General features: G+C 52.5%; 9 protein-coding genes across 9 annotated transcripts; 7 read left to right on the forward strand and 2 right to left on the reverse strand.

The window, feature by feature from the left end:
• Nucleotides 1-1087: 1087 nt before the first annotated feature.
• CABS01_13307 (Sodium:neurotransmitter symporter family protein) lies at nucleotides 1088-3276 on the forward strand (the record flags this gene model as incomplete). Its single annotated transcript, XM_060546651.1, has 3 exons — nucleotides 1088-1930; nucleotides 1980-2768; nucleotides 2821-3276. 3 exons carry the CDS (start codon nucleotides 1088-1090, stop codon nucleotides 3274-3276), a joined length of 2088 nt encoding a protein of 695 aa, XP_060394983.1.
• Nucleotides 3277-3852: 576 nt separating this feature from the next.
• Nucleotides 3853-5865, forward strand: CABS01_13308 (uncharacterized protein; the record flags this gene model as incomplete). Its single annotated transcript, XM_060546652.1, has 4 exons — nucleotides 3853-4309; nucleotides 4367-4850; nucleotides 4902-5659; nucleotides 5720-5865. The coding sequence occupies 4 exons, from the start codon at nucleotides 3853-3855 to the stop codon at nucleotides 5863-5865; spliced, it is 1845 nt and encodes a 614-aa protein (XP_060394984.1).
• A 1517-nt stretch (nucleotides 5866-7382) lies between these two features.
• Nucleotides 7383-7957, forward strand: CABS01_13309 (HHE domain-containing protein; the record flags this gene model as incomplete). Its single annotated transcript, XM_060546653.1, has 2 exons — nucleotides 7383-7613; nucleotides 7673-7957. The coding sequence occupies 2 exons, from the start codon at nucleotides 7383-7385 to the stop codon at nucleotides 7955-7957; spliced, it is 516 nt and encodes a 171-aa protein (XP_060394985.1).
• Nucleotides 7958-8989: 1032 nt separating this feature from the next.
• CABS01_13310 (uncharacterized protein) lies at nucleotides 8990-9595 on the forward strand (the record flags this gene model as incomplete). The annotated part of the gene is made up of 1 exon (XM_060546654.1): nucleotides 8990-9595. The coding sequence occupies one exon, from the start codon at nucleotides 8990-8992 to the stop codon at nucleotides 9593-9595; it is 606 nt and encodes a 201-aa protein (XP_060394986.1).
• A 694-nt stretch (nucleotides 9596-10289) lies between these two features.
• Nucleotides 10290-11058, forward strand: CABS01_13311 (glycosyl hydrolase family 61; the record flags this gene model as incomplete). The annotated part of the gene is made up of 2 exons (XM_060546655.1): nucleotides 10290-10907; nucleotides 10972-11058. The coding sequence occupies 2 exons, from the start codon at nucleotides 10290-10292 to the stop codon at nucleotides 11056-11058; spliced, it is 705 nt and encodes a 234-aa protein (XP_060394987.1).
• A 290-nt stretch (nucleotides 11059-11348) lies between these two features.
• CABS01_13312 (uncharacterized protein) lies at nucleotides 11349-12572 on the reverse strand (the record flags this gene model as incomplete). Its single annotated transcript, XM_060546656.1, has 1 exon — nucleotides 11349-12572. One exon carries the CDS (start codon nucleotides 12570-12572, stop codon nucleotides 11349-11351), a length of 1224 nt encoding a protein of 407 aa, XP_060394988.1.
• A 398-nt stretch (nucleotides 12573-12970) lies between these two features.
• CABS01_13313 (fungal cellulose binding domain-containing protein) lies at nucleotides 12971-15389 on the reverse strand (the record flags this gene model as incomplete). Its single annotated transcript, XM_060546657.1, has 3 exons — nucleotides 12971-14748; nucleotides 14816-15012; nucleotides 15070-15389. 3 exons carry the CDS (start codon nucleotides 15387-15389, stop codon nucleotides 12971-12973), a joined length of 2295 nt encoding a protein of 764 aa, XP_060394989.1.
• Nucleotides 15390-18157: 2768 nt separating this feature from the next.
• On the forward strand, nucleotides 18158-20100 carry CABS01_13314 (GMC oxidoreductase; the record flags this gene model as incomplete). The annotated part of the gene is made up of 2 exons (XM_060546658.1): nucleotides 18158-18579; nucleotides 18639-20100. The coding sequence occupies 2 exons, from the start codon at nucleotides 18158-18160 to the stop codon at nucleotides 20098-20100; spliced, it is 1884 nt and encodes a 627-aa protein (XP_060394990.1).
• Nucleotides 20101-21222: 1122 nt separating this feature from the next.
• CABS01_13315 (amine oxidase) lies at nucleotides 21223-22695 on the forward strand (the record flags this gene model as incomplete). Its single annotated transcript, XM_060546659.1, has 2 exons — nucleotides 21223-21420; nucleotides 21475-22695. The coding sequence occupies 2 exons, from the start codon at nucleotides 21223-21225 to the stop codon at nucleotides 22693-22695; spliced, it is 1419 nt and encodes a 472-aa protein (XP_060394991.1).
• Nucleotides 22696-23272: the final 577 nt, after the last annotated feature.

The following is a 23272-nucleotide window of genomic DNA, read 5'->3' on the forward strand; positions in this document are numbered from 1 at the left end:
GGTGGCTTCTCGCGCTGGATCAAGAGATCCAGGCCATTCACGGCTTTGAGCCTTAAGTAGACTCACTTAAAAACTTGGTAGGCGGAATGGCAGGGTTCAACAGAGCCTTGCGCCATGCGATCCATCAAGCTTGGAGCTCACTCCGAGAAGTCTTCAATGACGTGGGCAGCTGAACGGTAGCATTCAACGTTGAAGATATCAGTGTGTGAGTGATGTCTCTTTCCCCGAATCACATCTTCTCCAGACCTCTCTTTTGCCCCTCGTTCGTCCATCACCCCACGTCAAGGTCTCACAATAACACGGCCAGCCGAACGACAAACCAACAGCATGTTTTCCCTTGCGAATCTGTATGTCAGACCGGGACGCCGCATAGTGGGGCGCTCGCGTCATCCCGCTCCGGTGATTCGACCGAACGACGCCCTTGGCTCCGTCCTCGGTCTTGGCCGGACGGATACCGGTGCCTCTCGCGCCCTCTAGGGCCTTGTCGCCAAGTCCGCCGAGCCTTGGGAGACCGGGATAGTCTCGCGTCTCCGCCCCCAGCTCCCACCCGCGATGTCACGACAAACGGCTGATGGAGGATTCGCTAAATCTCTTGTCCTATGTAATTCCAAGACCTTATATCCATTCTCCACTTACTACAGCGCGTCGCGCTTATGAGTGGTCTTTCGTGAACCCCACGAAGCGTGGACTGAAAAGCAAGATTGCGTGCTTGGGATGAACGCCTCCTGGCGGCGGGCGGAAAGTGGAAAGTTCTGCAGTCCAGCCGGGTCGCGTTCAATATTTCTCGAACTCAATAAGTAGACAAGCATCGACGAGCGGTCTGGTACGTACCAAGGCACTGAGAAAGCTTTCTTCCTGTCCTGTCCTTTTCTTCTCCACCTCGGACTATCTTACTCAAGGCGATCTCTTGTCCCTCAGGGTTTCGTCATCCAAAGCCAGTCGCATCTCATACTTTGTTTTGCACTCACATGTTGACGACCAAAACTGCAACCTTGATATCGCACTCTCGCCGAACGAAATCCGGCCTCTTCTGTCGGACCGGACCGGACCTGCGTCTTTCTCGGGCCGCAAGCATCAACACGTGGTGATGGACGTGCTCAAGAAAATCGGGGGCTGGTTTGCTCCTCCGCCGAACAAAGCAGAAGACGGCCGTGATGCGTGGCCCTCAAGGGCCTCCTTTCTTCTAGCATCTATGGGTGGCTGCGCCGGAATGGGCAACCTCCTTCGGTACCCATCCCAGGTGTACAACAATCATGGCTTGCAGTGGTACATCCCATATCTGATGGCCGTTTTCATCGTTGCTATCCCAGTTCTCGTACTCGAGATTGCCATTGGACAGGCCTACCGTGGTGGTAGTGTTGTGGCCTACGCGAATGTCAACCAGAGACTGAAGGGGTTGGGACTATCGTTGATCTACGTTGGCTTTGTTGTCACGCCATACTTCGTCGTCAACTTGGCGTGGATTATGAGCTATTTCCGACATTCCTTCACCAGCCCATTACCATGGACCAACGAGCCCGATTACTTCTTCAACCGAAAGGTCGTTGCCAACGTTGACCCAATCGAGGGCAATCTAACGGCAGATGGCAGCAGCGTTTTGAACTACACCGAGTATCCCGGTACCGCTCTATTGGGGGAGACGACCGGATGGGCGGCCTTCACCTTCTTCCTCATGTATATCTCCATTTTCCGCGGCGTCGGGCTCACTGGCCGCGTCGTGTACTTTACGATGGGCCTGCCTATCGTTGTCACCATTGTGCTGATCGGTAGGTCCGTATCGCTTGAGAATGCGGGTGAGGGTGTGAAGCTCTACTTCGCGACATGGAGAGGCGACCAACTCGCAAGAGGTCAGGTCTGGCAGACAGCTTGTGGTCAGGTACAAACGCCCTTATCTACCCGCTTTATGTTGAACTTCGAGATTCTTCGCGGGGTACTCTTTGAAGATGCATTTCTCAGACGATGAACTGACTGTTATCTAGGTCTTCTTCAGCACCGGAGTGGGTTTCGGTTACTTTACGTCGTATGCTTCATATAATCGACAGTATTCCAACGCAGTCATGGATTCAATCTTGATCGTTTGCAGCAATGTGCTCTTTGAGAACATCGCCGCATTTGCCGTCTTCGGCGTGGTCGGGTACCTCGGCATGCGACCCGACCCAGAGAACCCCATCGGAGGCTTCAGCGTTGGCTTCCTCACCTTACCTCAGGCAGTGGCCGAAATGCCCGGTGCCAATTTCTGGGCTGTAGCATTGTTTTTCACACTCATGGTCCTCGGCTACAGCTCAGCATTCGCCATGTTGGACGCCATCGTCACCCTGGTGATGGACACGGGAATTAAGGCTAGCAGGCCTATAGTTGTCACGACTCTTACGATCATGTCCTTCCTTCTGTGCCTTCCGTACTGCACGGAGTTCGGCTACTACCTCCTGACTGGCATTGACCGGTGGACGAACGATGTTGCATTAGTCTTCGTTGTCTTTGCCGAATGCATTTCATCAACAAGTGTTTACCGTTGCAAAGATGTTATTGGACAAGTCGGCAAGCCAGCTTTTGTCATCTACAACACATGCTACATCCTAGCTATGGTCCTGGGAGTGGCCATCGCCCACGCTGTGCACCCAGGAGCTGGAGCTGGTGTTGGGTTCGGTATCTTCATCGGCGGAAGTATCGCCTCAAGTATCATTGGCAAAATCCCAGACTCCATTCCGCCGAGGTTTTGGGGAAAGAACGCTTTCATCAGCAAGTTTTGGTATCTGGCCTTCTACTCTGTAAGTGTTCGTCTTCCGTTACAAAGAGAATCAGTCTAACATTGTTGGTCAGGGAAACCAACTTCGGAGGGATCTCAACGTAGTCATCGGCAGCGGAAAGAACTGGAATATTCCGACATTCTGGCCCGTATTACTTCGCTACATCTCAGGGCCGATCTTGGCTATCGTCTACGGCTTTTCATACCCATCATTTTATGAACTCCGCTACGATCCATTGCATATCCTAGGCTTTGCTGTCGGCCACGTCGCTTTGATCTTGATTTTGGCCGGCTTCATAGTGCCGCGCTGGTTCAACGTCTTCATCCCAGTGCATCGTCGGAATGAAGGCAAGATGGCTTACGCTCCAAACGTCACCATCGGTGCAGACGAGGCTCAAGCTATCGCTGCTGGGACAATGGAGCAAGGAAACTCGCAGGCTCACTCGCATTCGGACGAGGGTGTTGGCAGAAAGGAGTCGCCTACCAATGACGGCCTCATTACAGAGGAGGAAAAGAAGACCGCCTTATAGAGCAGCTATGTGCCTGAAAGAGTATACAATAAAGCGAAAGGGAGATTGAATTCACGAAGAATTCACGAAGGACGATAAATTACGTTGGATTGCAATTAACATGACATAGAATAATGTATCTCATCACCTTTCTCGGTATTCGCTTGGCAGACGTTGAATCCATTACCGCTGGGTCCATAAGACATTCCGCTCACCGTCATAGATGTATGTTTCGACTAGTGTACGTAGAAGATCAAAGGCCAGTTCACCAAACCAGCTCGAAGCTCAGCGTAATTGAGTCAGGAATCCTGATTCAAAATTCTTTGAACAACTGTCGATCGACGCTCGGGGCATGTCGAAACATCTGAAAAGCCGGACAAGCCGAGGCTTGTTGCAATCTATGCGGAGGGGACACGGTTCGCCGGTGCGGGGCGGACGGCTGATGGACTCCAGCTAGAACCTTGAGAATATCATGATTGAGGTACATATGGATCATCTACAACTAGAGCAACTCCATACAACTCGTTGATTCTTCGGAAACTAGCCAAAAAAAAAAAAAAAACTTCCTTGCCTTATTCCTTCGCTCCAAATTTGATCATGCCTCTCAGGACCAACCTCCCAGGTCATCTCGCATCGCGCGCAAATGACACCGCGCGCATAGCATCGGCGTCTGGATCTGCAGCAGATAGGCGCCATGGGCTTGCTGAGCTCGCTCGGAATGAAGACATCCAGTACATTGTCGGCGACTGGATGTCAGAGTACAACATGACATCAAGGGGTGTTGCAAAGGCGACTGATCCCACAAACTCGTCTGAATTTGAGCCTTCATTTCTCGAAGCGGTCGAGCCTGCGCTGCAATACTTGGATTCCAGGCGGATCAAACTTGCCGTCAATGCTGGCGCAAGCGATACGAAGAAGCTGCATGATGTTCTAGTTCACATGATTAGCGAGAAGGGCTTGAAGCTTAAAGTCGCCTGGATTGAGGGCGACGAGGTGATTGATGTTGTTAAAAAGGGGCTGAAGTCTGGAGAAGGATTTAAGAATCTGACAACGGGTACTTCACGACACAGCCAATCCCCTGGCTTATGGTGCTAGATGCTGACAAGTCTAGGCGAGAATATCAAGGACTGGCCTTACGAACCAATCTACGCTCAGGCATATTTGGGCTGCTGGGGAATAGTTGAAGCATTCAAGCAAGGAGCTCATATCGTGTTGTGCGGCCGTGTAGCTGATGCTTCGCCAACCATTGCATGCGCAGCATACCATCATGGCTGGAAGCGTGATGACTACTCGCAGCTGGCGCACGCACTCGTTGCAGGTCACTTCATCGAATGCACGACTTACGTGACGGGCGGAAACTTTTCTGGGTTCAAGAGCTTGCCTGGTACTTCTGTCGAAATTGGATTTCCGATTGCCAAAGTCGAGGAAACTGGCGAGTTTACCGTCTACAAGCAAGCTCGAACGGGAGGTATGGTGACTCTGGAAACGTGCAAAGCTCAGCTTCTCTACGAGATCCAAGGGCCATACTACTACAACTCAGATGTCGCAGCCATCCTAGACAACATCAAGATGACACAGGTGGGACAGGATCAAGTGTATGTCGCCATCACAATACCCATTGAAAACTCCCACTGACATCGCTACAGTCGAGTCTTCAACGTCGGCAGTATGAAGCCTCCTCCGACTACAAAGGTTGGCATTACAGCCAAAGGCGGATATCAAGCCGAAGCCCATTACTTTCTTTGCGGCCTCGACATCAACGAGAAGGCGACATTGTTTGAGCGTCAGCTTCGTCACGTTCTTGACGTAAAGTCCTTCTCTTGTCTCAAATTCAGCACCAACGGCTCTTGTTCAGAGAACCCCACAAACCAAGATGCAGCAACTGTCGATCTCCGCATCTTTGCACAAGCGCGCGACCAAGCAGCGTTGTCGCCCTTGAAGTTCCTGAAACCAATTGTGGATAACATCATGCAAAGCTACCCCGGTGCAACATTCCACCTAGACACGCGACAAGCAATCCCAAAGGAGTACCATGAGTACTGGGTTAGCATTCTCCCGCAGAGCGCAGCAAAGCACGTGTGCCATTTACCGTGGAAGAGTCAAAAGGTCGACATTGAGCCCCCGCGGGACACAGTGGACTTTTTGTACGACCAACCGACGTACGAGGCCAAAAGCCCGACTGATGTGGCGACCTTGGGGCCAACTACAAGGGCACCGCTTGGGTATGTCGTACATGCGCGGTCAGGCGACAAGGGATCCGACAGCAACGTTGGATTCTTTGTGCGGAATGCCGACGAGTGGGATTGGTTAAGGTCGATGTTGACGGTCGGGAAGATTCGTGATTTGCTAGGAGAGGATGACAAGGGTAAACCGGTTTTCCGTTTCGAGCTCCCACATCTCCATGGTGAGTTATTCTGTCCTTTGTAAAGGTCGATGGTGTCGTGTTTAACTGACTTGGAGATAGCTGTGCACTTCCTATTGAAGGATCACCTGGATAGGGGCGTCTCTGCTAGCTCGTCTTACGATTTCCTTAGCAAGAACTTGGCAGAGTATCTACGATGCAAGCATGTCGACATCCCGGACAGGTTCTTGGCTCGTGGCAGAATCTGAAGGGCGAAATGGAGATATCCTTGTGAGGCAAAGACGCCGGAAGAGGTACACATAGGTACTTTTGCGATCCAAGATGGGTTACACCGAGGATCTGCGGCGTCAGCGGTGGAATTTCGGGCTAACCTTTGACCGTAGTATGACGAGCCTCACGATGGTGTGGCTGGGTGACGACTTGGTACACCACAGAAGGAAGAGTTGTGGTAAAGCGAATCATGCAATGGGAGAAAAGAGCCGAGCTCTTTGGTTCTTCTGTGGCTTATTACCCCGCCAAAAGCCTGACGACATAGCGTTGGCTGCCGCTTATCCTTTTCGCCGTTTGATGGCTGGGGTCGAGTTAGCTTGCAAAGCTTCTTGTCTCAGACATATTCACCGGTACACTGAACCCGGCCCTTTAGATCAAACGAGACTTTGATTGTCCCTTCTGGAATTCAGAGAGTCTTGCGCAGGAACACAATAAGAGTCACGTTCTTCGGATGTTGGTTGGTTTAGATAACGAAGGTCAGCGGCGCAACACTGTCTTCCCTGTCGTGGCAAAGCCGACGTACGCGCCATGGTAATAAAGTTGCCATAATACCGGTTTTACCTTGATCCGTTTGCTCATCATGTTTTAGTGCTAGGTATTGACTAACGGAACATTGAGCGTACATAGTAGGTTGAAAGCCCACGTGGCACAGTCTGACGGTCGACACAGCTCGCCAGATCCCAAACCCTAGCATTCGGAAACGGCTTGGGGTGACGCGATGATGATAGAGTGGCGGACCAGAAAAAACAGGGCTGAGGCCCAAGGGCACACTCTTTCTCATGATTGCCAAACAAATCACCGTCCGGGATTCGCAACCGGATGCGTGGTCCACCATGCCGGAATAGGCAGTTCTTGATGCCGGTCAGTCATCCTTAGGGGGCCTTTGGGGGCGGAATCCCCATCCCAACCCAACCGCCGGACCACTCACTCCATGAATCCACGTCTCCGGAGCGGCTGCTCCACTTCGCGCCGGGAGCTCGGGGGGTCTAAAAGATGTCCCACTGATCTCCTTTGCTTCTCGGGATGCTGCAGCCTGTAAGCTTGCAAAGCCACCACGGATACCAAGGTGCTTTGACAGGACCCCTCCCTTGCTGTGCCACTGTTCCTGGAGTGAGTGAGAGTGAGCGAGGGAAAGAGTGATAGCTTATCGGAGACTACTTGACAAGCTTGGGCAGACATGGCGGTGTCTGTCAGGTATCACAATAGGATCAGCCCCTGGTGAGACGCCACAGCCATGAGTCTCCGAAACGTCATTTGTGGGTTTGCTTACTTACTTTAGGCATGGGACTCCCGCTCTGTGGTCAGATTGATGATCTTATTCAAAACCATCTCTACCAAAGTTCGCGGGAAAATTCACCTTTTTCCGGTTGCCGTCCATCAGCACCTCAAATCCAACGAGTATCACCGTTCTATTTCGCCAGCTTCTCTTTCATGCTTCGAAGTAATCGGCCTCAGCACTATTCACCTCAATATCCGACCACGAAACATCAATATCATGACGAGACTCAGCGACGCGATCAAGGATGACCATCGGAAGATCGAGCAGGCATATCGATATATCCTCACATCAACCACTCTAGAAGACAAAGTCCGATGGAGGAATGAGCTCAGCCTCGAACTGGCAAGGCATTGCATCAGCGAGGAACAAGTCCTCCTTCCAATCCTCACAGATCGACTGGCCGATGGCGAGTCTCGTAGCGCCAGGAATCACACGGACCGCGAAAGCGTAAGTTTAGCGTTGCCGCCCACCCATAGTCACATCGGGAAATTGATCGGTCGCTTTAGTTGAAGGAAAAGATTTGCCGCCTCCAAGCGATTCCAGTCGACGATGACAGCTTCGAAACCGAGTTAAGGGCTCTCTGGGTAGACCTGGCAGCCCACGTCCGCGATACCGACAACCAGGACGTGGCCCGGTTGGAAGAGTGCCTCACCATGACCGAGTCTGAGGAGCTTGCGAGGCAATTTCGGCTCACGATGTCCATGGCTCCGACGCGGAGTAACCCCTCGCCTGATCGCGGTCCGCCGTCTCAGCAGATCACAGACTTCCTCGCCACCAAAACTGGGCCTTGAATGCGCATGGCCCGATTTTGCGGGGTTGGTGAGGAGGGAATTCTGGGGAAGCATGGGTGAGACGTCCGATGATATACGGCATTATGACGGAGCAAGACCCTAGTGGTCACAGTAAATATTAATCATTATGGGTTTCTCTCAGTATGCTGGTTGCACCCAAGATACCGGCCTGGATTTCAATACTCTGACTACATCTCTTTTCTGACCTTGCATGTACTGTAACAAAACACATGATAAGCCTGGAGCCGACCGACCCGGAGCCGAGCAACTCCGGGTGGGCCCGATCGGTGTCGACCACGGCGAGTTTGCCCCGGTATCTCTTTGTCACTTTCACGTCATAAGACCACGACTCGCAGCACTTGCAGCACACCAGGATCACATCCATCTGTCTTCCAAATTTTCGCAGTTCATCTTTTCCTACGTAATCTTGTTGCGCAGGTACCCTCAGCTTGCGGAGCCAGTGAAGGTAATAGTGACTGCGGCATCGGAAACAGCCGGAGTCAACTCCGTTAGAAACCAAAACTGCCGATGCATGACATGTGCCATAACTCTCTTCGTTCATACTTGGTCGTTCAATCATGCTTTGGCAATGCGCGCCAAAGCCAAACCTCCATTTACTTGTAGCCCAAAGCTACCAAAAACCTGATTTAGCTCACAGTTCCAGACAGTGAACGCGTGTAAGTTCATTACATGTGAGAGCATTTGCTCCACTTTACCATCACAAGGTGGTTTGAACCTTAGTCAAAGATGCACTTTCTTAGAACCTGATTGGAAACACTGTTACCCATCCGGCCGTGAGCTTACATCACAATTTCCCAATATGCAGTCCTGAGAGGCAAAGTCCCTATTCCCCACAAGACTTTCTGTGGTCGGCGAGATAAGCGGAGGTCTAGTGCCCTTGGCCTCTGAGTTGTCGATTCCTGTCATGTTATTTAAGCTGGCTCCCCATGATACGGCCATGAAAGCCTATGGAGCTCTCATCTACGAACTTCTGAAGCCCCCGAGATTTCAACTCATCAGTCAACATTCAATATGTCGTACAAAGATTACGATGTACGGGACCAATACTCAACCCGCCGGCGGCACCACTCACCAGCCTACTCCGACTTGAGCGTCGGAAGTCCAGGGTACAGCCCGACAAGGGATGCCGGCGCTGCCCACGTCGCACACCAGCACTACGAGCCTCCCGATCGCAGAGGCCGCGTCGAAGTCTACGAAGAAGATAGATACAAACCAAGAATCAGAGACTACCACTACGAAGAGAGGCGTCCGCGATCGCGACCAAGATCCGAGGTCTACGACTCCGACCGCAGCCATCGTAGCCACAGGCATGGCCACCATCGCCACCACAGCCACACACACAGCAGAAGCAAACGGAGGCATTCCACCTCCGGGCCCAATTGGGGTCAGGCCGCTGTTGCAGCTGCTAGTGCCGGTATCATTGAGGCGGGTCTGGCGCGGCATGACAGGGACCGAACGGCAAGAGTCATGACGGCGGCGGCGGGAGCCGGGGCGATTGACGCCGTCGCTGGGAAGCATGGAGAGAAGCCGTCTAGGACTTGGGAGAATGTTGTCGGAAGCACTGTTGGCGGCTTGGTAGTTGATCGTGTGGCTCATGGATCGGGACGCCGGCATTGACGAGTTCACGGCGAGGGGCGCCCGGGTTCGGCGAGACACAGCGCTTGCGTCGAGCCATGGAATTTCTTTAGCAAACACTCACGTAAAACCAGAGATATGCAACACTTGTTCAAGTTCTTCCCAGAACGTATCGAGTTAACCAGTTCATCTACGGCAACTGTTCTTGACCCTAGTCTTCGGAAACAGTCCCGAATTCCCAGCTCACGATCTCCGGAGTCCGCAACCGGCCGCCATCCGATCCATGTCGGTCAGACCAACAAGAGGTCCTCCCATCTGATTCCTGCCGGTGGGTGTCGGTGCCATTGGCTAGGACACCACTTACTTGAGACTAAGGGCGGCTCGATACAACACTATCGCCAAGCGATTCGCGGAGGATAAATGAGCTTAATCTAAATGCCGGATGAACTGGCCCCGCCAAGCTAGCATTGGCACCTTTATTCCATTATTAGTCTCACTTAGCGATGCAATCCGTTCTTGCCACCACCTCATGACCTTCCGCTCGTGGGATGCCGGAAGGGGTCGCCCCGTGGTCGCCGGCCTGGAACGTCGTCGCGGTTGAGGGAGTCGTCAAGTCCGTTATGGACCATGTTCACGGCAGATTCGATATAAAATGATGAATGACCTCCCTTTCTCATGACCTGCGCCGTGCGCATTTGTATACTTGATGCTAAAGGGAAAGCAATAACTTGACAACATGAAGCTTCTCGGTCTTCTCGCTGCTGCCGGCCTCTGCCAGGCCCACACCATCTTCGTCTCCCTCGAGGCCGATGGCGTCAACAGCGGCGTTTCTCAAGGCATCCGTACCCCGGAGTACGACGGTCCTCAGACCGACGTCACGTCCCAGTACATCGCCTGCAACGGTGATCCGAACCCGACGAAGTCAACCGACAAAGTCATCACCGTGACAGCCGGGTCAACAGTGACAGCCGTCTGGCGCCACACCCTGACCAGCGGGCCCGAGGACGTCATGGACGCCAGCCACAAGGGACCAACTCTTGCCTACATGAAGAAGGTCACCGACGCCAAGACCGACCCCGGTACTGGCGCGGGATGGTTCAAGATCCAGGAGGACGGGCTGAGCAGTGGTGTCTGGGGAACGGAGCGCGTCATTGGTAATGCTGGGAAGCAGGCTATTACTATTCCCAAGTGTATTGCCAACGGACAGTACCTTCTCAGAGCTGAGATGATTGCCTTGCACGGCGCCAGCTCTTACCCGGGTGCACAACTGTACATGGAGTGTGCTCAGATTAATGTCGTTGGCGGGACCGCGGCCAAGAGCCCGTCAACTGTCAGCTTTCCTGGTGCTTACAAGGTCTGTTGTTGAATCGTTACCATCAAGCCACATGAGATGCACTGTTTACTGACTATCGTCTCAGGGATCCGATCCCGGCATCACAATCAACATCTACTACCCCGTCGTCACGAACTATACGATTCCAGGACCCGCGAAGTTCGCTTGCTAAATCTTAACGTGTGCTTTCACCGGTTTTGATGCATCAGTATCATCAGTCATCAGTATCATTAGTGGTACGGATGAACTCTTTGATGGCTGGAGACGGAGATTAACTTCATGTACATATTACCTGAGGAATCAAACTTGCATACACTGTGAAATTTCGATAGCTCTCCCAGACCTATGTTCCATTGCTTCAGAGCCTCTTGTATCATAGCTGGGTAATCGGCGCCAAAGCCTTCCGTTTATGGAATTCCGTAATGAAGAGCTTGCAGTCGAACTAAGAGTCTTTCTCCTCCCCTAACACCACGCATAATGCTCATTGTTAATCAAAATCGGAGCGTCCTCTGCTCCCAAATCCTCGCCATCCTCGAACCATAGTAGACTAGCAATGCTATGACTCTGCCTCTCAACGTAAACAGCATCTAGGTCGCTTTGGTCCAAAAGGCTCTTTACCATGGGAGATGGATCCCATAGTTGTACCTGGTCTAGCCTCCAATCTGCCGCCTCTGCTTGAGCAGCCTGCATCACAGCCTTCAACGCAGCAGCTTGCTCTGCATAATCTTTCATCGATATCGTGATGTTTGCTTCGCGTGGCTTGTTCGCAGTCTCATCCCCTTCTACCACAAGGCGTAGAATATAAAGAACATTCTTATCATCTGCACTCTCAATGCTATGGGGGTCTGGGTGCCTGTAGTAACGACGAACCCAAGTAGCCCAGACCTGCTTCCCAGCCACTCCAGTGATTACTCCCTTTATCACTGCCTTTTTACTAAAGATCTGCTTGGTAGCAAAGTCTTCTTTGCGAATGTGCCATAACATATGATTCAAGTCTGGTAGAATAACCACCCGCTTGCGTGACGGACTCGGTGTGGCCATGTCATTTTGTATCATAGCTCTGTCCCTGAGGCATAGGCTCTCCAGATCCGATTCGAAGATTGGCCGTGAAGTCGCAGGTTTCTCCATCTTTGCAGGCGGCAACACCAGGTGCCCGTTGATTGGGTTTGGTGTCCATCCCATCTTGGTATAAAACTCCTTTCCTATGTCTGAGTACAGGACGCTTCCAATGATCCTTCCGTTCTCGGACTGCCAACCGCGCAGAACCATCGCTAACTCCTTCATGTGACGAGCTGCGAAGCCGCGGCCGCGAAACCTTTCTGGACAGAAGACGCTGGCGACCCCATGAACGATTCTCTCCGTCGTGTTCCCCATGCTATCGCTCACGAGACAGCGTTTGCGAAAGGTTTCACATGAGCAGAAGATACTCCGCTCATTTGGCGGCGAAGTTTTGTCAACGAGAACCCAGGTCGCCATGCCTCCGTCTCTCGCAAGTGGGACTGTGGTGAGGTACGCGGACTCGAGCATGTACAAGGGCTGAGTCAAAGAATCTTTCCATTCATCAGCCGTAATTGTCCATATCTGGATGCATTCTTCGGGTGTAGGATGGTCGAGGTGAAGATCTGGAGAGGAGCAGCTAGCGATTGCGACTTTAGACTTCGCCCGTGTACTTGATAAGGAAGCCATTGTTTGTCTCAAGAAACCATGTGGCTGATTGAAGTTCAATTTGAGGTGATTTGAAGTCATCGGAAGCCTAGAGTTATTCCAGAAGTTTAAACTGAAGTTGCGCTAACAAGACAGCCGCTAAAGCCCTGAGCAATTTTATGACCCCCCTGCATATTGCACACTTTGTTGAGCGGGGTACCCCTAAAGTTGCTGTTGATACCTGGATTCGTGATCAAGACAATCCGTGCTTTCATCAGCGATAGCAGTGATGGAAAGTTCGCTGGCGTCTCACTTGACGTTAATAAGATAGCTTGAGGTTTTAAATCTTCAAAATTTACCAGTCTATTTACAGGCAATGAGTTCTAAACTGAATCTACAGATGAATTGAATCGAGCTTTTCATACACAACATCCCCGCGCTCAGTGGCGGTGGGGAGCTCTTCCAAGACGCATGGGTCTGCTGCGAGCGTGCCTTCTGGCATGCGCAGCAGCCGGGGCCGCGGTGGAGTTGGAAACAGGGCACGAGGTGTACATGACACCGCGGCCGTTGGTACCAACATAGACAACGTTGGCCTCGTTGGCGGAACCAACTAGAGCAGCGCCGTCGAGAGCGCCAAAGCTGTAGGTGCCCTGGAGGTCAACCCACGAAGCACCGAGATCGGCGCTGGCGTAGAGCTTCTTGCCGTCGGCGGCCTCGCCAAAGACGTACAGGTTCCAGGCACTGCCTTCGCCCTTGCCGACGGAGACGGCGTGGGCGTTGGAAGGGCCAGAGATGGAGGTGAAGGTCTTGCCAAAGTCGGTGCTGTGGAAGACGCCCGAGTTGGTGGAGACGAACAGCTCGCCGGCTGTGGCGGGGTGAGCGGCAATGAAGCGGATTTCGGTGACGTTGCCCAGGGGAGACTCTGTGAAGGTGGCTGCACCGTCGGTAGAGACGTAAAAAGTGGCCTTGGAACCGGCGTAGAAGACGTCGTTCTTCTTCTTGTCGCTGGCGATGACGCTGCTCGCGGGGAGGGTGCTGTTCTCGGGCTTGCCTGCGTTGCGGATGACCTGGACGCCCTCGCTCTTGGAGGACCAGAGAATGACATCGCCGTCGGCAGAGTAGGCAACGGAGCCGTCGGTGATGGTGTTGCCGGTGGAGTTCACAACGGACCAGGTCTCACCGCCGTCGTTGCTGAGGGCAAGCTGAGGAGAGTCGGTGGCCTTACCGATGCGAGCAACCTTGTTGGGGCTGTTGCCGGCAAAGTCAACGTCGACACTGCTGGCCCACCAAGGGTTCGTCCAGGCGGATTGAGGGGCCTTATCGACATCAGCGGCCGTCTTGTAGGTGAAGCCGTTGTTGTCAAGAGTCGCGAAGAAGAGCTCAGGGCCCTCGGCGGCACTAGCCAAGGCACCGACTGCCATCTCCTCGATACCGGAAGCAAGACTCTGGATGGTGATGGTCTTGTTCTTGTCCCAGTTGGTCAGGTCGTTGCTACCGTACAGGGTAAGGCCGGTGCCGTAGAAGAACTTGTCGCTATTGGTGGGGTCAATTGAGAGGGACTCAATCATCCAGCCGAGCTTCTTGGTGTCGATGTCGAGGAAGTTCGTCTCGATCCAGGGAGCGTTGGGGGCGCTGATGGTGTACTGCGGCGCAACCTTGCCATCGGCACCGTAGCTCCAGATTCTCTTCCAGGTCGCGCCGGAGTCAGTGGAACGGAAGAGGATGGCATCGGGATACCAGCTGTTCAGGGTGGCGACAACGATCGTTCCAGGCTTCTGCATATCGACACCGAGTCCACCAAAGCCGTAGTAGAGATCGCTACCAGTGGTGGGGGTGATATCGGTCCACTTGCTCGAAGTCAGGTCGTACTTCCAGACACCGCCCTGGGTGCCATCGTAGGGGCCGGTTCCATCGGAGTAGGTGAAGTAAATGACCTTCTCGGCGGGTTGGAGCACAGCCTTGTGGGGGAAGAACTTCTTGGGCTGGCCATCGACAGGGCCCCAGGTGGCACCGGCGTCAGTGCTCACGTAGACGGATGCAGTGGTGTTGTCGGCGGTTCCAACAAAGATTCTCGAGGTCGCACCGTTGACGACGTCGGAGGTCTCGTCGAAGGTGACGAAGGTCAGACCTTGAAGGTCACCGTTGTAGGCATCGCTCGCTGCGCCAGGGCGGAAAGTACCGACGGCCTCGAAAGTAGAGACCTTGGAGAAAGTCGCACCTAATCAATTATACTCTGTCAGAAAACCGAATTGAGGGGCGATCGTGGATGGAATTCTTCTGCTCACCAGCGTCTGTGCTCTTCCACAAACCGTTGCCGCTGCGGGCACCAAAGAAGATAATCTCCGAGTTCTTGGGGTCGACAGCCAACCGCTCACCGGTTCCGCGACCGGGCATGTTGCCGCCGACCTTGAAGGGAAGAGTGGTGGTCTCCCAGGTCTCTCCCTTGTCGGAGCTGCGCGCGAAAGTTCCATTCTTGGGGTCCCTGCTATAGTTTAGCTTCGATGCGGGATGTCAAGTTGAGCTGCAGAGCAGTGCTTACCAGTCGTTGGTGTACATGCCAGTAGCAATGTAGACCTTGTTCGCATCCTGGGCGTCAACCGCGAGAGCGTCGATGCCCCATCGGTTCCAGTTGGCGTCATCAGCAAATCCGTTGGCGTCGGTGATGGGGGTCCATGAGTCGTCGGCGTTCAGTCTGTAAAGACCTCCAATGTCGGTGCGAGCGTATGCGACTCCCTTCTCGGTCGGGTGGAAGACGATGGACGGCACGAAGCCGCCACCGCCTCCGGTGTGGACGTTCTTCCACGAGCAAGCGGCGCGGACGGACGCCGCGGCCGCCAAAATAAGACCGGCGCTTCTCATGATTGGATGTTGAAGGCTAGGTCACTCGAAACTTGAAAGAATGGTGAATCGTAGATGGACCAGCCAAGTGAAATGAATGTTTGGTACTGTTAGAAAAAGAGTGAATGTCGCGAAAGCGAACGTGGTGAGAAAAAGAGAGTAACTGAACCAGAAGATAGACAGACAAGAAAGTCATACGAAATTGCTCCATAGGGGACTGTCAACTATTTACATCACTACCAGTTCACCCCCTCGGCTCGGCCAGGACGACCATACTTGGTTAGTAAACAGGATACATGAGCCGAATAGGCGCGAACTTCCTTCTTCGCGATGCACTACCAGGGGAAGAGCTTCTGGAATAGATTGAAGGCATCCCCACGAAAGTTTAAACCCAAGAAAGTTGTGGGCAGAATGCCGAAACCGAGTGATTAACGCGGCCCGCCCGATTCACCCAGCAATCAGAAGCATCCGGTTACAGCAAGACGACATGGTTGTTGGCTCCATCAGCAACCCAATAATCCACCAGTGACTGCTCGGTTTGGCGAAGAATGAGGTAAAGTGAGGCAATTAGCTTATACCACGTGAGGCCTTGCCATCCCGGAAGTTGAAGATGGTCGAAAATCTTAGCCAATTACGCTGTATTTGCGCTGTGCTAGTGTGTCAAGTTGAGCTGGAGCTCCTTGGGACCTTTGATTAAGGGGTCAATGGGACGAACCAACTCGTCGGTTTTCAGATATTAGCGAGCTATATCCCTGTCCCTTCAGAGGCTGAGCTCAACCTGACGAACTTATGTAAGCGGGTTTTCAGTGTTTTTACGACCGAAAGAAGAGTCAGTTGCCCTTCGCGGCTCAATGTGGTAGTTGTCTAATTGATTATCGGACACTTATTCAAAACTTGGGCAGACTTTCTACAAGATTCTAGTTTACATGCCAACTCAAGAGTGAGGGGCCTTTGCGAGGGCAAAGGTAAGGTTCTGGAGTCGAGTCAATCTGACGTCTGTCGTAGAACTTACTTTACCTAGTTCAATCGCAAAAGTGGAACATTCTCCCTTTCCAATCATAACTTCCAGCAGTCTTACTAGACTAAGTACATGCAATAAAGGTAGAAAATCAGGACCCCATCGCTTGATGATTCGGATCATTTATCGGACAAGACTTACAACAAATAAACTCTCGCGATCGATGCGGCGAAAAAATCTCAAACCTCTACGACTCTACGTGCTTGAGTCAATAGCGCAGGAGACCCACAGGTCGTTCGCCCCAGCGGACAAAGCCTTCAGTACTCTGGAGCGACCTGGCCTTGCATCAATGGCTTAAATCGTGGTAAACAGCCTATATGGAAAACTTCCATCTCTCCTCTACGGACCAAAAGTTTCATCAGATCCGAGCATTCACAGGTAGTCGGACAGCTTTTTTACCAGTCAACCGTGCCTGAAGTGAATGAATTGAGACGAATTTACTTATGTACGTGCTCATTCCTGCCTCTATGCATTTTGAACCCGTGGAAGGGTATGTATGTTGTTGTTTGACGTTCCATACAAAATAAATTGGCTGATTGGCTATCTTTCACGAGCTTGCTTGAATTCAGCAATGCAAGCATAAAGCAATGTCAGCGTTGATCTTATGGCTTCATTCATTCATGTTGTTAGCAAGGCAACGCCTTGTGGACGCTGACCAGTGTATGCGTCTGGTGTGACACGGTGATCATGGCTAGAGCAGCATTGGTGTAAAAATCCAGAAAGGTCATGTCTCCATGATTCATGGGCCAAAATTCCTGTCACTCCCTTCCCATGTTACTAGCTCACATGCGTGAGTTCCTGTTTTTTTTCCTTATCCGAGAATTTTCGCAATTGACCATTCAGGCATCGTCTTGACGTTGAACGAGATCGACGCTAACATGATTATTTGAGACTTTGGTCCACCTACACATCTAGCAACTCGACTTCACAGGCTTGGCGGATCGTGAAACAATCCAGCTTGCTGTCTCTGCTTAATTGAGTCCAGGTAGGCGGTTCTCGGTCTGCAGCTTAGTGGCCTACCTAAACTAACAATGGATCGTTGACATCATGTTCCGCCCAGAACTGGGCTAAATTCGCAAGACTTTGTCGGCAACAGCCGCCAAAATACCAGATTGAGCCTACAGGTCGTCCTGAAGTCTGTCGTTCGATCTATCGCCTGCGTCTAGGCTGTTAAGGTTCGGACGAGCGACCCTCTGAACCTCGCCCGGCTCTCCCCTGAGCAAGCAGTCAAAAGTCAAATTCTGACTAGCGTCATGGTTACATCCCCGCAAGCTCCCGTTGCCCACGTTTCCGTCCCTGGAGATCTTGGAAAAATATGTCCCTGAACCAATCTTCATTGTTCACGAAATACTGAGAAAGGGTCCAAGCAGTAAGCCGCTGTCTGACCAGAGGACCCTAAGAACGGTGGTCATCGGTGTAAGCCCCAGTTTCTGCGGTGGTGCAGTCTGTTCACGCGCTAATGCAAACAAACTTAGCCAGGAACGCAATAGACTATGTCTAGCGTGGACAAAATGAGCGTGATCTTCTAGCGCCCGCCTCCAGTCTAGCCGAATATGCACTTCAGCTCTCGTAAACACTCGCGACAGGATCTATTCCGGGCAAAGCTCACAGCGTCCGGTGGGATGGGGATCGAATGGAGGAAACATGTCATACGATATAAGTGTCTTGTCAATCCTTTTCACTTCCAGATATTGTCTATAAACCTCCAAGTCTCACGGGTCGACAGATCACTCTCTTTTTCATCTAATTTTTCCTATACTCTCCTTTCAAAATGCGTGTCACTTACGCCGTTTCTACGTTCATTACCATATTGGGCTTGACCCATGCCGCCCCGGCTGACGAGGAGGCACGATTGCACGCCGAGCACAAACGCCAGCTCGGCACCAGCGCAGGCAGTCTTGGAAAGGATGCGACTTTCGACTATGTCATCGTCGGCGGTGGCACTGCCGGTCTTGTGATGGCCAACAGACTGAGCGCCAACCCGGATGTTACCGTAGCTGTGATTGAGGCCGGCACGTTCTACGAGATCACCAACCTTCTCATCGGCCAGACACCCGCCGGCGATACTCTTTTCGCTGGCGCTAGTCCTCTTGACACGAACCCTCTCGTGGACTGGAACTTCATCACGCAGCCACAAACCGGTGCCAACAACCGCAAGATTCACTATGCTCGTGGCAAGTGTCTCGGTGGAAGGTGAGTTCCAAAGTCGTGAAGTTACATTTAATTTGGCAAATAGTCTAACGCAATATCAGTTCCGCTCGCAACTTCATGATCTACCAGCGCGGTACCAAGCAGTCCTACCAGAAGTGGGCAGATGCCATCGGCGATGATAGCTACACCTGGGACTCCCTTCTTCCGTACTTCAAGAAGAGTGTCAAGTTTACCCCGCCCGGCCCTACTCGCTTCCCCAACGCCAGCGCAGAGTACAACCTTGACGCTTTCGATGCTGCCGGAGGCCCTCTTGACGTCTCCTACGCCAACTACGCTCAACCTTTCAGCACGTACCTCGAGCCCTCCCTCAATGAGATCGGCATTCCCCAGGCCCAGGACTTCAACAGTGGTGAGCTTATGGGTGCGCAGTACTGCTCCGATACTATCCAGCCTAGCAAGCAGCAGCGCGAGTCCAGTCAGACCTCGTTCCTCAACGAAGCCATTGGCCGCAAGAACCTCAAGGTTTACCAGCTGTCTCTGGCCAAGAAGATTCTCTTTGACAGCAACAAGAAGGCGACTGGTGTTGTTCTTACTTCCAATGCTGGCATCACCACCTACACCCTCAAGGCCAACAAGGAGGTCATCCTGTCCGCCGGTGCCTTCCAGAGCCCCCAGCTTCTCATGGTCTCCGGTGTTGGCCCTAAGGACCAGCTCAACAAGTTCAAGATCCCCATCGTCGCTGAGCGCCCTGGTGTCGGCCAAAACATGGAGGACCACGTCTTTTTCGGTCCCACGTGGCGCGTCAAGGTCCAGACTCTGACCCGTCTGGCCAACGACCTCATCTACACTGCTGCCCAGTTCGCCTTCGACTACTCCATCCGCAAGATCGGCCCCCTCACCAACCCCGTCTGTGACTTCCTCGGCTGGGAGAAGACCCCTCGCGACCTCATCTCCTCTGATACTGCTGCCATCCTCGACAGCAACTTCCCTGCTGACTGGCCCGAGATCGAGTATCTCACCGCCCCTGGCTACGTCGGTGACTTCTCCAACCTTCTCCTCACCCAGCCCAAGGACGGCTATCAGTACGCCACCATTCTCGGAGGTCTCGTTGCTCCCATGTCCAAGGGCACCGTCACCCTCGCCTCCGCCGATACCAAGGACCTGCCTCTCATCGACCCCAAGTGGCTCACCGACCCAACTGACGTTGCTGTCGCCGTTGCCACCTTCAAGCGCCTCCGTCAGGCCTTTGCTAGCAATGCCATGAAGCCCGTCTTGGCCGACAACAAGGAGTACTTCCCCGGTCCCAAGGTCGAGACTGATGCCCAGATCCTCCAGAACATTCGCAACACTGTCATGACCATTTGGCACGCCAGCTGCACGTGCCGTATGGGCAAGTCTGACGACCCCATGGCTGTCGTCGACAAGGATGCCAAGGTCATCGGTGTCAGTGGCCTGAGAGTTGTCGATGCTAGCAGCTTTGCGCTTTTGCCCCCTGGCCACCCCCAGAGCACTGTTTATGTCTTGGCCGAGAAGATCTCTGCCCAGATTTTGACCGGTTACTAAAAAATACTGAGTTGGTATTTGTCCTAAAGAGTCGAGGGACTTGCATATAGATAAGATTATGTCTTTTGAGAGGAGCGATACATACCACAAGTGTCACTGAACACTCTAATGTAATTAATGTCTGTAATTATATTGAATTCATGACGAAAACCTTTCACGTTGTATAACAAACTCTATAGGCGTTATGGAGGGACTGTTGTCAATTGCATACCCATATCGTCGCTCCGACTTACCTCAAACCCTACGACGAGGAACTGAGTGGAACGGAGTGGAACGGCTAACTCCAGCCGTGGGATTGACCCCCTGCCCTAAAGAGTGGTGGATTTCGGGCATAGTTGCCGAGTCGAAACCCACTGGCGTGATCGCCTCATCCGATCAACTGACAGATGTGGACTCAGATTGTCATTTTTGTGGGTTGATCTCGGCAAACCTGTACAGTGTAACCGTTCAGTCAGTGACCGAATGCGCCATGCCGAAGATCTTAATTACCAATAATTGATAGAAGGCCTATTGTATCTATGCTTAGTCTCTTCCTCCTTCAAAGCCAATCAACTACCTCGAGTAGTTAAGCCATAACACAAACTGCAACCACCTTCAACTCAGGTCAAGAAACCTGAGGTATCACTACTTGCCTGCTCCAATATGCCTGTCAGCAACAATCAAGCAGGCTAGGACGGGCTCAGGCTTGGGTTCGCCGCAACGCATGTAGAACCTCAGTTGGAGAACACCACTTCCTGACTAGACCCTGTCATCTTGTTGGACAAGGTGCATCTGGTCTCCCCATTGGCAACACCCAACGAATGGCTCTCGGCGAACTTGCTGCACATGGAATCTATGTTCTACGCTAAGCCGGGATCACTTCCATGTTCTGCATCTCATGCCTCCATATCCCGTTCTCCCAACAGCAGCACCTCCGAATGTCCGATGCGTTGATGCGGCGTAGCAAACCGGTACTTATGTCCTACTTAAGAACTCGTCTACGAACGCGAATATCTACCTTGGACTCTTTCGTTGCCCTCATCGTCTTAGTTAGCATTACCAGCTCACCAGTGGCGATTGGTAAAGGCACTGCATCTTATTTATTATCCGCTACCACCAATACTACTGGTACCAAGGGTCAAGATGTCATCGCTCATCGGAGTCGCTCTTGGCGCTCTGTCATTGGTGTCAGCAGCAATCATACCCACGGGTAACAAGACAACTATCATCGAGAGAGATGTTGTGATTCTAGGCGGAGGTGCTTCTGGAGCTCACGCAGCCGTAAGACTCCGCGAAGACTATAACAAGACAATTGTCGTCGTGGAAAAACAGAACCGCATTGTAAGTGAAAATCAACTGGATCTGGAAAGAGTGAAGAGCCTAATGCCCACTCAGGGCGGTCACGTCGCAACCTTCACAGACCCCGAAACTGGAAACCCATATGACTTTGGTGTAAACTCATATACGGATTACGGCGGCGCCCGCGATTTCTTCGCCCGCTTCAATATCCCTGTGCAGACTCCAGTCAGACAGGTATTGACGACCACGTATGCCGACTTCAGCACAGGAAAGACAACCAACTACTCCTTACCGGCTTCCGCGGACGCTACAGCTGCCCTGAAGGCTTATCTCGAGCAGTGTGAGAAGTACGAATCGTACATTCTTCCCTCCTATGCAAACTTCCCAAACACAACCGTTGGTGTTCCTGAAGACCTCACCCTCAAGTTCTCCGACTTCGTCAAGAAGCACAACCTTCAGGCGGCTGTTCCCCGCATCTTCCAGACCACCGGTCTTGGTCTGGGCAATATCGCCGACCAGACAACTTTGTACGTCATGCAGAGCTTCGGCGCACCCATCACTCGGTCATTCCTGGGCACGGTTGGTTCCTTCGTGCCTGTATCCAGGCGAAACCAAGACATTTACGATGCCATTGCAGACCTCCTCGGCGACGATGTCCTCTACTCGTCCACAGCTATCAAGACCTCCCGTACCGAGGATGGCGTGGAGGTTCTTGTTCGTGGCCCCGACAACAAGCAGACACTGATCAGGGCCAAGAAGCTTCTTGTCTCTTTTGAGCCTACAATTGCCAATTTTGACGGCATAGATATCAGCGACGAGGAGGCGGCTGTCTTCTCGAAGTGGGAATGGACTACCGTCCACGCCGGCATCGTTTCCCACCCTTCCTTACCCATCAGCTACTCCCTCACTAACAACGTTCCCACAAACTGGATCTCCCTTCCTAAGACTCCCTTCGTCGGGCGCTTCGATTACCTTGGCGACAACAACTTCCGCGTGCTGATCACCGGCTCCTTCAATTACGCTAGCACTCAGGCACAAGCTCTAGTCAGAACGTCCCTCAAGTTGCTAGCTGACGCTGGTACGATCCCGAGCCTCGGTACCGAGCAGCTCAATGTGAAAGCCTGGGCTAACCACGGTGCCGTGAGCCTGCGTGTGCCTGGCGCTGAGCTGGCAGCTGGACATATTACTGAGCAATACGCTCTTCAGGGTCGTAGAAGCACATACTACACGGGAGCTGCATGGTCTGCGCAGTTCACCACCATCTTGTGGGAGTACAACAACCAGTATCTCCTACCAAAGCTGCTGGCAGAGTTTTGAAAGGTCATGATGTCGCTTTGAAGGCTGTTGATGAGGAACATGCAGCTACCTTAGACCAGAAAATGATGGATAATATCATTATCAAGAAGGGCCAAGGTCGAAGTGACAACGCTTAAGTAGTTATTCCATCTCGCTATCCAGAAAGTCAACATAGAACAAGCAGTGCAAACTTCAGAGCTGGGTGGCAACAGAGTCTCTCCGGTGCTGCAGATGTCCATGATCTCGTCACAGCAACAGAGTGAACTCAATAACGAACCGGTGGGAGTGTTTGCACGCCTCAAACTGAACCGCGGAGTCCGCTAATCTGGCAAGCCTGCAATGCCCGGAATCTCGCCACTTTCTACAGCTCACCTGCCATCTGATGTGGAATCTGCTAAATTTCTTGGGTCGGAGACGTGCTTCAACGGGATCGCATCCCGGGAATCCCTGAAGTGACTGCAAGGAACGAGCCCCAGCTGCAGTGCATCGGGCTGGGGCCTCACTCCACCCGCTCACAAGGGCCCCTGTTCCAGGATCTTGTCAACAAAAGCGCCATTTTCGGCCGAAGAATAACAGGATATCATCCCATCGAAACGCG

The sequence above is a fragment of the Colletotrichum abscissum genome (assembly GCF_030869225.1).
Source record: "Colletotrichum abscissum strain IMI 504890 chromosome Unknown Scaffold_44.1, whole genome shotgun sequence".
In the NCBI taxonomy this organism is placed as follows: domain Eukaryota; kingdom Fungi; phylum Ascomycota; class Sordariomycetes; order Glomerellales; family Glomerellaceae; genus Colletotrichum; species Colletotrichum abscissum.